This window comes from Carcharodon carcharias, chromosome 13 (genome assembly GCF_017639515.1).
Source record: "Carcharodon carcharias isolate sCarCar2 chromosome 13, sCarCar2.pri, whole genome shotgun sequence".
Classification (NCBI taxonomy): domain Eukaryota; kingdom Metazoa; phylum Chordata; class Chondrichthyes; order Lamniformes; family Lamnidae; genus Carcharodon; species Carcharodon carcharias.
Window position 1 is genome coordinate 2383849 of NC_054479.1, and position 14132 is coordinate 2397980.

Genomic DNA, 14132 nt, shown 5'->3' on the forward strand with positions numbered 1-14132 from the left:
ATCCAGGACATAGCAGCCCGCTTGATTGGCATCCCTTCCACAAACATTCATTCCCTCCTGCACTGATGAACAGTAGCAGCAGTGCGTAACGTCCACAAGATGCACTGCCGGAACTCACCAAGGCTCCTTAGACAGCACCTTCCAATCCCAGGACCGTTACCACCTAGAAGGACAAGGGTGGCAGACACATTTATTCTGGGAATAATTCCAAAGAATTGTGCCCCAGAATTTGCCCCTAACCAAGCTGTTCCAGTACAACTACAACACTGGCACCTACTCGGCTTTGTAGAAAATTGCCCAGGCATGTCCTGTACACAAAAAGCAGGACAAATCCAACTCAGCTAATTATATATACACACACACACACACTCTGCAAAATCTTTCAAGCAGCACTTGCTTAGCAATAACCTGCTCACTGACGCCCAGTTTGGGTTCCGCCAGGGTACTCAGCTCCTGACCTCATTACAGCCTTGGTTCAAACATGGGACAAGAGAGCTAAATTCCCACGGTCAGGTGAGAGTGACTGCCTTTGACATCAAGGCAGCATTTGACCGAGTGTGGCATCAAGGAGCACTAGCAAAACTGGAGTCAATGGGAATCGGGGGGAAACTCTCTGCTGGTTAGAGCCGTACCTAGGAAGATAGTTATGGCTGTTGGAGGTCAGTCATCTCAGCTCCAGGACATCACTGCAGAAGTTCCTCAGGGTAGTGTCCTAGGCCCAACCATCTTCAGCTGCTTCATCAATGACCTTCCTTTCATCATAAGGTCAGAAGTGGGGATGTTCACTGATGATTACATAATATTCACCATTTGCGGCTCCTCAGATACTGAAGCAGTCCATATCCAAATGCAGCAAAACCTGGACACTATCCAGGCTTGAGCTGACTAGTGGCAAATAACATTCGCGCCACACAAGTGTCAGGCAATGACCATCTCCAGCAAGAGAGAATCTACCCACCGCCCCTTGATGTTCAATGGCATTACCATCACTGAATCCTCCACTATCAACATCCTGGGGGTTACTATTGACCAGAAACCGAACTGGACTAGCCATATAAATACTGTGGCTACAAGAGCAGGTCAGAGGCTAGGAATCGTGCAATGAGTAACTCGCCTTCTGTCTCCCCAAAGCCTGTCCATCATCTACAAGGCCCAAGTCAGCAATGTGATGGAATACTTCCCACTTGTCTGGATGAGTGCAGCTCTACAACACTGAAGAAGCTGGACACTGTCCAAGACAAAGCAGTCCGCTTGATTGGCACCACATCAACAAACATTCACTCTCTCCACCACCGACGCACAGTAGCAGCAATGTTTACCATCTACACGATGCACTGCAGGAATTCACCAAGGCTCCCACGACCACCGCCACCTAGAAGCTCCCCTCCAAGTCACTCACCGTCCTGACTTTGAAATATATCGCTGTTCCTTCACTGTTGCTAGGTCAAAATCCTGGAACTCCCTTCCTAACAGCACTGTGGGTGTACCGACACCACATGGACTGCAGCAGTTCAAGGCAGCTCACCACCACCTTCTCAAGGGCAACTAGAGATGGGCAGTAAAGGCTTGCCCAGCCAGCGAAGCCCACATCCTGTGAATAAATAAAAAAAACATGGGAACACCACCACCTGGAAGTTTGGAAGTTCCCCTCCAAGCCTGACTTGGAAATATATTGCCATTCCTTCACTGTCACTGAATCAAAATCCTGGAACTCTCTACTGTGTTTCACTTTGTGTGTACCTACACCACACGGACTGCTGAGGTTCAAGGAGGCAGCTCAATACCACCTTCTCAAGGGCAATTAGGGATGGACAATAAAGTGCTGGCGTAGCCAGCTATGCCCACATCCCATTAACAAATAAAAACAATTGTAATTTTTGTGTAAATGATACAGCAACTTTAGAATCTGTCGTCCTTGCAACTTGCTTTTCTAAATATTTTTATATCATCAGCAAATTTGACTATAATACACTCAGTCCCTTCATCCAAGTCATTGACATAGATCATAAATAGTTGAGGTCCCCACACTGACCCCTGTGACACTAAACTAGTTACAGTTTGCCAATCTAAAAATGACTCATTTAAGTGATTCTTTGTTAGTTAGCCAATCCTTTAACCACACTAATATATTACTCCCAACTTAATGAGCTCTTGTTTTGTGTTGTAACCTTTTATTTGACATCTTATTGAATGCCTTTTAGAAATCTCAATAAACTATCTTTACTGGCTCCCCTCTATCCACCCTGTTGTTACATCCTAAAGATTTTCAATAAATTTGTCAAACACAATTTCCCTGTCATTCAATCAGGCAGAGTCAACATGATTTTATTGCAAAACAAAAACAGAATTACCTGGAAAAACTCAGCAGGTCTGGCAGCATCGGCGGAGAAGAAAAGAGTTGACGTTTCGAGTCCTCATGACCCTTCGACAGACCTGATTTTATTGCAAATGTTTAAATATCTTGCAACTGCTTCTTTAAGCATTAAGCTTCTTTAGCATTTTCTAAATATCAGATATTAGTCTAACTGGCTTTTAGTTTCCAGATTTCTATCTCCCTCCTTTCTTGAATAGCAATGTTACATTTGAAGTTTTCCAATCATTGGAACCTTTCCAGAATTTAGGGAAGTTTGGAATATTACAACCAGTGCATCCACTGTCTCTGCAGCCACTTCCAAGACCCTAGGGTGGCAATCATCGGGTCCAGGGGCTTGTCAGCCTTTAACCCATTCGTTTTCTCTAGTACTTTTTCTCTAGTGATGATGATTTTAAGTTCTTCCTTCCTTTTTGCCCCTTGGTTTTCCCCTATTATTTATTGGGATGCTTTTTGTATCTCCTACCTTAAAAACAGATACAAAATACTTGTTCAAAGCCTCTGCCACTTCCTTGTTTCCAATTATTAATTCCCCAGTTTTGTCCTTTAAGAGACCAGTGTTTACTTTAGCTAGTTTCTTGCTTTTTTATACATTATTCCTTCCTTTTTTTTGGTCATCCTTTGCTGGTTTCTAAAATCTTCCCAACCTTCGCAGCATTGTACACCTTTTCTTTCAATTTGATACCATCCTTAACTTTCTTAGTTAGCCACAAAAGGTTCATCCTTCTTGTAGCACCTTTCTTTCTCATTGGAATGTATCTTTGTTGAGGGTTATGAAATATCTCCTTAAATGTATGTCACTGCTTCTCTACCTTCTTTTTAACCTGTACTCCCAGTCTGCTGCAGCCAAATTTGTCTTCATATCTTTGTAATTGCCTTTATTTAAGTTTAAGACACTCGTTTCAGACCCAAGTTTCTCATCCTCAAACTGAATATGATATTCTGTTATGTTATGATCACTCTTGGGCTGCAAATCAGTGGCATTCAATATTGGGTACTGGCTTTCTTAAAAAGATAGTGTTGCATCAGTAATGATGTGTAACATTCGGCAGAACCTAAATATATTGTTTGGAAATTTTTCCTCTGTTTCCCTGTGCCTTGTATAACTAGGTGGCTCTCTGCTCTTTGCTGTGTTGTCAAACCTTCATTGATAGCAAGTGTATGGATTCACTCTTCAAGAAAAATATCAAGTCTTTCTGTTCCTATACTACTTCTCATTCTTCCACTTCCCAAAATGCAGCAGTTTACACTTCCCTGAATTCAATTTTTTTCAGCCATGCATCTGCCCATTTCACCAATCTATGTCATCCTGAAGACTGCCACTATCCCTCCTGAACTACAAACTTTGAAATTGTGCTTCATGTATCCAAGTCCAATTCATTATATCAAAAATGCTTAAAAAGTATCAAGTGCTTGGAGATGTCCTAAGTCATGAAAGCTGCTGTATGCCAAACCTCACAGTTTTGTGTATATCCTTTGAAACTTTAGAGTAAAATAAATTGCCCTGTAATTGAAAGTGAATTTCTAATTGATTGCCAAATATACTACATTCTGTTATTCTATACCTATACTAAGGTTCACAACAAAAGTTACAGTATCTTCTGATCATTATTTCTGTCCCCGTGGAAGAAGTGTGAATTGGCATCATCCAGAGCTGAACTCTGGATCCGATTAAGTATTGTTGTTTGGAAATCGTGGATTGTTATGGTCCGCTTTAATCAAGGTTGGGTCCCACTAATTTGCAATTTTACTTGCTGTCCTTATAGTTAAATTGAAGGTCTACCTTGGATGGGAAAGCAGTGATATTCAATCCAATCCTCCAAAGGTTCTCAGCATTGATGCATACTGATCTGTCAACCTTTTGAGCTAATTTTTAGTTCTGCTGTGTAACTGTTGTCCTGGGTCAGTTCCTTGAAAAGAACTGATTAATGAAGATAGTATTTAGAAAAACACCAATAACAGTTCTGGGTACTCTGCAAGCATATTTATGTTAGGGTTGATTTAACATATTCTTTTTAAAACTATGTATTAAATGATTAAATCATCTTTCCTTTTGCTGACTAGAAGCATTTTAAAGTTTCATTTTTTTAAAAATTGGACAACAGTAATTGCAGCAAGTTTTTGTTTTATTGAAGCTTATAAAACTAGATATTGCAGTGGAGCAAGATTTGGGGGTTGGTAAAATACATTGAATGCCCTCTTTGTGCTAGGTCACCTTGTTTTCACTGCATAAACCAGAGAAAACAACTATTCTCAATGGATTGATTATTCATTGCCAAAAATGGAATATATATCAAATATATAAAGGAGCCATGAGACATGATTTCTGTTCCACAAAGTGATAAAGTCAAAAGTGAATTACACTTGGTGCCATGAACAGAAATAGATTATATCTAATGACTGTTTATCATATAATTTGATGATGCAAATGTAAGGTAATTGAAATGCTGCAAATTGGATGTAAAATTTTATTCTAAACTAGTTGATTACATATTGGAAGCCCAGATAACATCGTAGTCTTCAGACGAAGGGAGGTTGGAGAATTAGATACAATTTAGACTAATTTTAAAGTGATATATTTTATATTTCCATTATAAATTCCCGTGTTGAGAATTATAATGGAAACTATGCAGACTTGTCTTGCTATAATTGTGCTTTCCTATTCATGGCAGCACCATTGGCCTCCTCTGCAGTTCCCATCACCACTGGTGAGAGGTTGTCATTACAGCCTGACAAATTTACATCGGCTGTTTCCACTATAAATGCGGAAATAGGAATTTATAATGGTAAAAGTCAACAAAATGCACATAGACTTAAAAGTTTTAACATGTGTATGATGGGATCTAAGCTGTTTGACTGCAGTCACTTCACTGAAACATTTTCTTTGCCCATTGTTCTCAATTATTGCACTAACTCCAGGAAAACTCTTTCCAGAAAACTTGACTTGTGGTATAAATATTGTTGTACAGATTTAAAGTTAAGATCAAGATACTTGTGTTAGTTTTAACTTCCAAAAATGGCAGAAAGCTTGCAGAACCACAGATGATACTTAGAAATGAAATCTTTTTCTCTTGTTAATTTGTTTAGGTTCCATTCGCCCCCGGAGAAGGATCGCCCCTGTAGTCAGCAAGACCCTTCAAATGATTTGGAGGAACCAATTCCTCCTATTCTGAAAGCATTGCAAAGGCTTGATGCCAGAAATGTGTCTGAAAGCTTGAGAGTGCAAGCTCCAACACATGATGTCTCAGAAGCGGGTGATGGCACAAGTAAGGCCCATTTTTTTGTGTTTTATTCCGCTTATCTTGCTACACTTTGTTTGCTGTTCAGCCAACTACATTAGGATTGGAAACTAAATCCATTAAGCTTAATTTTTTTAATTAATTTATAGATTTCTTGGGATATCATTATATAATCACACAATATCACTATAATTGCATTCCTGTTCTTCAGACTTTAATGTGAATTCTCTACCCAATGCATGTCAATATATCCTACTCTCATTGCAAGTGAATGAGCTCTTTTACCACCATTATTGTAATTATGGTTGCAGGTTAAAGCATGTGTCATTATATTACACAGGTAGGAGAGTGGGCTAAGTGGCAGGTATGTCAATTAGTTTAAAAAACACAACAGTAATTATATTTTGAACGGAAGGAGGCTCTGTGTTTTGGAAGAGCAAAATTATTTGGGTACAGGTTCACGGCATTAAAGGCGACACCCTGGGTTGATAAGGCTATAGAAAAGCTGAATTTTATCTCGGCATTTGGATATAAACAGCAAAATGAATGATCAGATTATATAAAACTGTGTGAGATCTCAGAGCATTGAGTGTAACATTGAACTCTGAACTAGGAAGGGTATTGAGGCTTTGGGCAGATTACAATGCAGGTTCACTGGAATGCTGTCTAGAAGAGGAAATATAAATGTTTTTTTTTATTTGCTCACAGGATGTGGACGTTGCTGGCTAGGCCAGAATTTATTGCCCGTCCCTGTGATGAAAAACTTGATAAATTTGGTCCTTTTTATATTAGCACCTTGAAAATTATGGGGCGATTTGGTAGAAGTGTTTAAAATTCTGAAAGAAAAAGACAAGGTTATAAGATTCCAGTAGTCGAGGTATTTAGAATGAGAAAGGTAAGAAATTTCTAAGAGAGTGCAGACAAAATTTTGTCATGGAGAGAATTGTGAGGATGAAAATTTTGAGGAATTCACTTCCAGTGTTAGTGCTTGAGACAGAAAATCATTCAAGATTAGTTTGGTTTGCTAGATGAAGGATAAGGGGTTGAAAGAATATAGGAGCAAGGTGGATAAATGAAATTAGATGTATTTGTCCATGTGGAGGATAAACACCACGTTGTAATTTCTGTGTGTTCCTGTGTTTAACATTTTTGTATATAACTGTTTAATATTCTCTGATGTGACGATATCTTGTGTGCTCCCTGTTATGCATACTGTTTCTTTTGCACAGGCTCTTGCTTTCTGACTTGCTCATTGCCCTCCTTTTTGAAAGCTCTGACTTGTTCTAGGAGTAGAGGTATAGCTCCATTGGCTTTGTGAACTCTGTAGAGCCTTACTTTTGTATTGTTCAGTGTTAAGCCAAAATAGTGAGCATCTTTAAAATTTGGTAGGCCTTTCATTTGTGGGGGCATTAGAGCTGATCTAATCTTAACCCTCCCTAGTGATAGGAAAAACATAGAGATTGACAGGAAGAACTGTAACGGAACAATGGAAGATGCTTCAGGTACAGGCTAGGTACATTCCAACAGGTTGAAAGGTAAAGGAACCAAAAACAAGGCTTATAGATATAGATAAAAACAGATATGGATTATGATAAAAGAAAAAAGGAGGGTGTATGATGCAAGTCAGGTCAAATACAAAAGTTTGAGGGGAAGGTGAAAAGGAAAATAAAACTGGCAAAGAGAGTATCAGAATAGAATGGCACTCACCATAAAAGAGAACCCAGAAATCTTCTCCTAGCATGTACCAGCGTCCAGATTACTCCGTGCCACGTGTGAGTGAGTATAGAAATAGGAGGACAAAGCAGATGAATGCCTGGCTGGAAGAATGGTGCAGGAGGGAGGCCATAGATTCTTGGGACATTGGTACCGACTCTGGGGGAAATGGGACCTGTACGGGTTGGATGGGTTGCACCTATAAAGAGGCAGGACTGAGTTCCTTGTGGGGCATTTCGCTAGTGCTACTGGGGAGGGTTTAAACTAACTTGGTATGGGAACCAGGAGGTAAAGTTAGAGGAGAATACCAAGGTGCACAGATTACTGGGAGAGTTAGATAGCACATAAGGAATAGTAAGTTAATAGCTGGGGTCAGATTAAAGGAAAAAGTCTAAATCAGAGTTACTGTGCATATATGTGAAAGCACGGAGTGTGTTAAATAAGATTGTTGAGTTACAGGCACAGATTGCCATATGGAAATATGATGTTGTGGCTATAACAGAGACCTGGCTCAATGAAGGGCAGGACTTGGTGTTAAATATTCCTGGATACAAGGTGTTCAGGAAAGATAGGAAAGGAAGAAAAGGTTGGCGGGGGGCATTGGTGGGGGGTTGTGTTGGTGGTATTGCTTAAGGAGAGCATTGCTATGCTGGAGAAAGAGAATGGCCCAGAGGAGTTGAGGATAAAATCTATTTGAAGAGACCTAAAAAACAAAAGAAGCACAGTTACATTGCTTGGTGTAATCTATAGGCCACCAACTAGTGGGAAGGATGTAGAGGAACAAATTTACAAGGAAGTTAGAGAAGTGCAAAAATTACAGAGTAGTTATAATGGGGAACTTTATTTGTCTGAGTACAGTGGGATAGTAGTAGTGTGGGGTGGGGGGCAAGAGTTCTTCGAGTGTCCTCAGGAAAGTTTTCTATGGCAACATGTTTCCAGTCGAACAAGAAAGGAGGCACTGCTGGACTTGGTTCTTGGGAATGAGCTGCACCAATTGGATCAAGTGTAATAGGAGAACCTTTAAGGGACACTGATGATTGTATCATAAGGCTCAGGCTGACTATGGAAAAGGACAAAAAACAATCCAGATAAAAAATAATTAAGTGAGTGTCATGTCCATAAAGACATGAAAGATCATTTCCAATGCAAACTGGAGGAACAACACCTCATCTTCCGACTAGGCACTTTACAGCCTTCCGGACTGAATATTGAATTCAACAACTTTAGGTCCTGAACTCCCTCCTCCATCCCCACCCCCTTTCTGTTTCTTCCCCTTTCCTTTTGTTTTTTTCAATAAATTATACAGATTTTTCTTTTCCCACCTATTTCCATTATTTTTAAATATTTTTAAATCTTTATGCTCCCCTCCACCCCCACTAGAACTATACCTTGAGTGCCCTACCATCCATTCTAATTAGCACATTCGTTTAGATACATATCAGCAACTTGAACACCTATGTGTTCTTTTGTCTGTGACATCTTTTGATGATCTGCTTCTATCACTGCTTGTTTGTCCCTACAACAACACCCCCCCTCCACTGCTCTCCACCGTGCCGCCCCCCCCCCCCCCCCCCCCCCCCCCCCCCCCCCACCACCACCACGGCCACACACACACACACACCTTAAACCAGCTTATATTTCACCCCTTCCTTGGATTCACCTAGTTCTGTTGAAGGGTCATGAGGACTCGAAACGTCAACTCTTTTCTTCTCCGCCGATGCTGCCAGACCTGCTGAGTTTTTCCAGGTAATTCTGTTTTTGTTATGAAAGATCATAAACTGTGTAAGTCAAACCTGACTTTCTGCTTATTTAAAAATGGACGTTGCTTGACCTAAAACATGCCTACTACAGGTCACATGATTTGCAAGTTGGCTGCAGTTTTGGAAACTTCCAACAATAATTGCAGGACGAAGCTTGACTCTCATCCTTGTGGAATCTCACACCTATCATTGTGTGGTCCAATTACAATCAATGAAACAAGGGAGCAACAGTTGGTCTGTCTTCCCAGCCTGGACTTATAATAAAGAGAGAGCTATTTAACTCGTTATACCTGTGGAGGCACCAGTAGCCACTATCTATCTCCTAAGGTGACCATGGACTTTGACCAGAGGCATAGAAACTGATTGCTAACCAGAAACTAACTCATCAGTGGGCAACATCACATGACCTAAGCTTTTTTGGCTTTTGGAAAGCTTTAATGTTATATTCCTGGACTCTCAGGCATTCTACTGTTAAAATCCAGGCTGACACCAAAGCCTGTCTCACGTCTAAACCACCTCGAAGACTGGTTCTCTGGAAGATTCCTTCTGTCACCTGTAGTGCGGACCAAGTCACTGTATAGCAACCTTATCTTGCTGCATCATCACTAACTTTAAAGAAATTCTGCAACTCCTGCTTTTGGCTAGCTGAACCCACTTGAACCTTAACTCCTACATGAAGGAGCCCTCACTGGACTCCGACATTCTGGACTCTTCTTTCCTATCTCTTTGCGTGCGTGCTTGTGTGTGTGTGTATGTAGTTCTGACAACCATCCCCTGGGTTTGAATCTATGAATAAGCAGCACTTCTGATTTAACCCTAAAGAGAGTTTGCTGTGAGTCACTTTAAAATTGACTTCACAAACAGAGGGTTTGGACAAACAAGCAGCAGCTTATTTCAGAAATTAAAACACCTCTGCTTTTGACAGATGGCTAGGAAAAATAAAGGAGATCAGTTTGCCCCTCTCCCTTGTCTGTAACATGAGGGAAAGCCAACTTCCAATGGGGTAAGAATGAATCTGGCCTAATTAAATTGGAGTCAAAGGTTTGCAGGAATGCTGAACAATGGACAACCTTCAAAGAAGTGAGAATTCCGGCACAGTCAAGGTATATTCCCTCAAAAGGGAAAGGCAAATACAGAGCTCCCTGAATGACAAAACAGATAGAAATTAGGATAAAGAAGGAAGTGTGTTCCATGACACATGTCAGGTAGAAAATACAGTTGAGAACCAGGCTGAGTATAGAAGGTTTTTCAGGGATGTGAGAAAGCAAATAAGAGAAGTAGTCATAAAAGCAAAAAACTGCAGATGCTGGAAATTCAAAACAAAAACAGAAACAGAAATACCTGGAAAAACTCAGCAGGTCTGGCAGCATCGGTAGAGGAGAGCACAGTTGACGTTTCGAGTCCTCATGACCCTTAGTCGTTTGGTAGTACAGAACTTGGACATTGCTGAAAAAAGAGACATGCTGTTGAAGCTTTTCATCTTGCACTCATCAGGACAGGTGCAAGAATACCAATTGTAAAGGGAACAACATGAGAAGAGAGTGCTGATTGGTTGGTAAGTGAACTCTGGTTGAGGTGTTGCCATGGAGAATCCACTAGGGAACAGTTAACTGCCAAGCTTTTGTTTAAATTTAAACCAGGCAGGCTGACTCTGATCAAGGCATTGCCATGGAGAATGAACCAGGGAATGACTGAACCCCAAGCTTTTGTTTAGTTGAAAAAGGAATAATGCATGGACATGCTCCTTCTGTCTGCAAAGGACAGGGCCCTGTATATGCAAAAGTGCAGCACAGAGGGAGTATATGCAAAAGTGCAGCACAGAGGGAGTATATGCAAAAGTGCAGCACAGAGGGATCTGGGTGTTCTTGTGCATGAAACACAAAAAGTTAGCATGCAGGTGCAGCAAGTAATTAAGAAGGCAAATGGAATTTTGGCCTGTCTTGCTAGGAGGTTGGAGTTTAAAATTAGGGAAGTCCTGTTACAACTGTACAGGGTGTTGCTGAGGCTGTACCTGGAGTACTGTATACAGTTTTGATCCCTGTATTTAAGAAAGGGTATACTGGCATTGCAGGCAGTTCAAAAGACGTTCACTAGGCTGATTCCTGGAATGGAGAGGTTGACTTATCAAGAACGGCTCAACACATCAGGCCTTCATTCATTACAGTTTAGAAGAGGAGAGGGGTGATCTTATTGAAACGTACAAGATCCTGAGGGGGCTTGACAGGGTAGATGTTGAGAAGATGTTTCCACTAGTGGGGGAATCTCAAATTAGGGGACATCGTTACAGAATAAGTGGGCACTCATTTAAAACTGAGATGTGAGGGAATTTCTTCTCTCAGAGGATAGTGAATGTCTGGAATTCTCTACCCCAGAGAGTTGTGGAGGCTAGATCACAAAGTATTTAAAGAGGAGGTAGATAGTTCAAAAATCTATCAGGGAGTTGAGGGTTATGAGGAGCTGGCACGAAGAGGAGTTGAGGCCTGGGGCAGATCAGCCATGATCTTATTGAATGGCAGGGCAGGCTTGAGCTACTGCTCCTATTCCTTGTGTTCTTATGTATATGAGTATATGTAGCTTCTAGCACACGTAAGTAAGCCATGCTGCGAGCCCAACTGATGACCTTAAATTGGTTGTCAGTGTAATTCTTAGCTGTCAGGATTATTTAGCAAGTGTTGTCCCATTGTACAATCACATCTAATGGTGGACACTGTTTTGAGCCTTGCAAGCATGTGCTAGTTTGGTGCAGTCAGTACTTTGCCTGTTGTGAACAGCCAAAGGGACGAGCTGTTTGACACGATCTGCCTGTTGTTGGGACATACAGCCAACATATCTGGCATCACACTGGCACTGAAATTCATATACCACATTACTCATTTGTGTTATAGGTAAAACACCTTTATGGCTTGTTGGCAGCATCCTGTTAGTGGAGATTACCACTCGTGTTGCTACTGCAGAGTAGCATGAAATAGCTAGCTTCACCTGTTGCTCAAATTTTTGAGACACCTTGCCCTTCCAGAGTAATCTGAGGTAGCAGTGAAGGTTGGCTGGCAATAGACACTGGTAGAGAACCCATTGGCAGATTTCTCAACCAGCGCATCGAGGAAAGGGTGCTCATTTGACAGCTCCATTTCATAGGTGAATTTGAGCACTGGAGCCTATTAAGGTATGTAAGGAAAGCCTACCTTCACAGGTCAATATATGGGTTTGGATTTCTACAGTTCTGTGCGCTATAAGATTGGCCTCATTGGCAACTTCGTAAATAGGGCCAGAGTCATTTGTTCACCATGCCAGCTTGATGCTGAAATAGGGCACATCAAAGCCATCCTGCAGAATAATAACTACCCTGATCAGATCATTGCTTGCTGTATATCGCACAAACTCATGAACGGGGGCCTAAGGCCTCCTCAGATTATCCTGGAAGGGTGAGGTGTCTCAAATATTTGAGCAACAGGTGAAGCTAGCCATTTGTTACAGACAGGAGGAGGGTTCATTTAAACAGCCCTGATTTTGTATGTGGTGGTGTATTCCCAACCACTCAATTTTGGAATGATCCAATTTTCCGTAATAACCCCACAGCAAACTCCATGTAGGATGAACTAGAAAGGGTCGGTTTATTTGCACACACTCAAAAACTGAAGGAGGGTAGCAATATTGTCTCCTTTTCAACCATACAGTAACAGGGATAGAGAAAGAAAGAAAGATTCACAAGGCAGAGACCACAGAGAAAATAATTATTGTTTCACATGAGTCCAAAGTCCAGAATCAAAGTTCAATGAGGTAACCCTTCACGTACATCCAGTGGAGTTGACTTCACACAAGAAGATGAGCACGCAGAGATGCATCAGTTTTGTCAGCAATGGCATAGAAGTTTCCAGTGTAGATGGGGCCAGTTATTCAATCTGGGCAGAGCCCCTTTTCTGTACTGCTGCTTGTAGATGTTAAAATAACAGACTGAGTTTCCAGTACAGCAAGGCAATGCAACTGGTTCCACTAGTCTCCTCTACATTGGAGAGACCAAACGTAAACTGGGCGACCGCTTTGCAGAACACCTGCCGTCTGTCCGCAAGAATAACCCAAACCTCCCTGTCGCTTGCCATTTCAACACTCCACCCTGCTCTCTTGCCCACATGTCTGTCCTTGGCTTGCTGCATTGTTCCAGTGAAGCCCAACGCAAACTGGAGGAACAACACCTCATCTTCCGACTAGGGACTTTACAGCCTTCTGGACTGAATATTGAATTCAACAACTTTAGGTCGTAAGCTCCCTCCCCCATCCCCACCCCCTTTCTGTTTCCCCCTTCCCTTTTTTTTCCAATAAATTATAAAGATTTTCCTTTTCCCACCTATTTCCATTATATATAAAAAAAAAACCCACTAGAGCTATACCTTGAGTGCCCTACCATCCATTCTTAATTAGCACATTTGTTTAGATAATATCACCAACTTTAATTTTAACACCTATGTGTTCTATTGTACTATTGTCGTTGACATCTTTTGATGATCTGCTTCTATCACTGCTTGTTTGTCCCTACAACCACACACCCCCACCCCCCCCCTCCACCTCTTTGTCTCTCTATCTCTCCGCCCCCCACACACACACCTTAAACCAGCTTATATTTCAACTCTTTCTTGGACTCGAACGCAAGTTCTGTCGAAGGGTCATGAGGACTCGAAACGTCAACTCTTTTCTTCTCCGCCGATGCTGCCAGACCTGCTGAGTCTTTCCAGGTAATTCTGTTTTTGTTTTGGTTCCACTAGTTAGAGGTTCATGTCACATGACTCCCACCTCTCCACTCCGGCTTTGACAAAGGGTGTGTATCCCTTTGTCTAGGTCCCTAAGATTGTTGAATGTTCTAACCATTAAGACTTGAAAGGAAGATTGCAGGGTCCTTTTTCCTAGCAGATGGGTAGGCTCTAGTTGGCCAGGCCTGACTTATGAAATGCTTATGACCTTTGTATAGTTCTCTTTGAATTTGGTATCAGCAGCCCATGGATCATCAGTGTCTCTTCAGAGATAATAAGGCGCAAGTTTCTGCGATACTGTCAAGGT

At 41.4% G+C, this 14132-nt stretch overlaps 1 protein-coding gene across 9 annotated transcripts in view; it reads left to right on the forward strand.

The window, feature by feature from the left end:
• Nucleotides 1-14132, forward strand: part of LOC121286326 (M-phase phosphoprotein 9) — a 91535-nt gene that overhangs the window by 51970 nt on the left and 25433 nt on the right. For all 9 annotated transcript variants that reach the window (XR_005944916.1, XM_041203404.1, XM_041203407.1 and 6 more), the window contains one exon: nucleotides 5459-5637. Coding sequence is in view for 8 of the 9 variants with exons in the window: in XM_041203404.1 (XP_041059338.1) it covers nucleotides 5459-5637 (179 nt within the window). In the remaining variant the exon portion in view is untranslated. The remainder of the gene's footprint in view (nucleotides 1-5458; nucleotides 5638-14132) is intronic.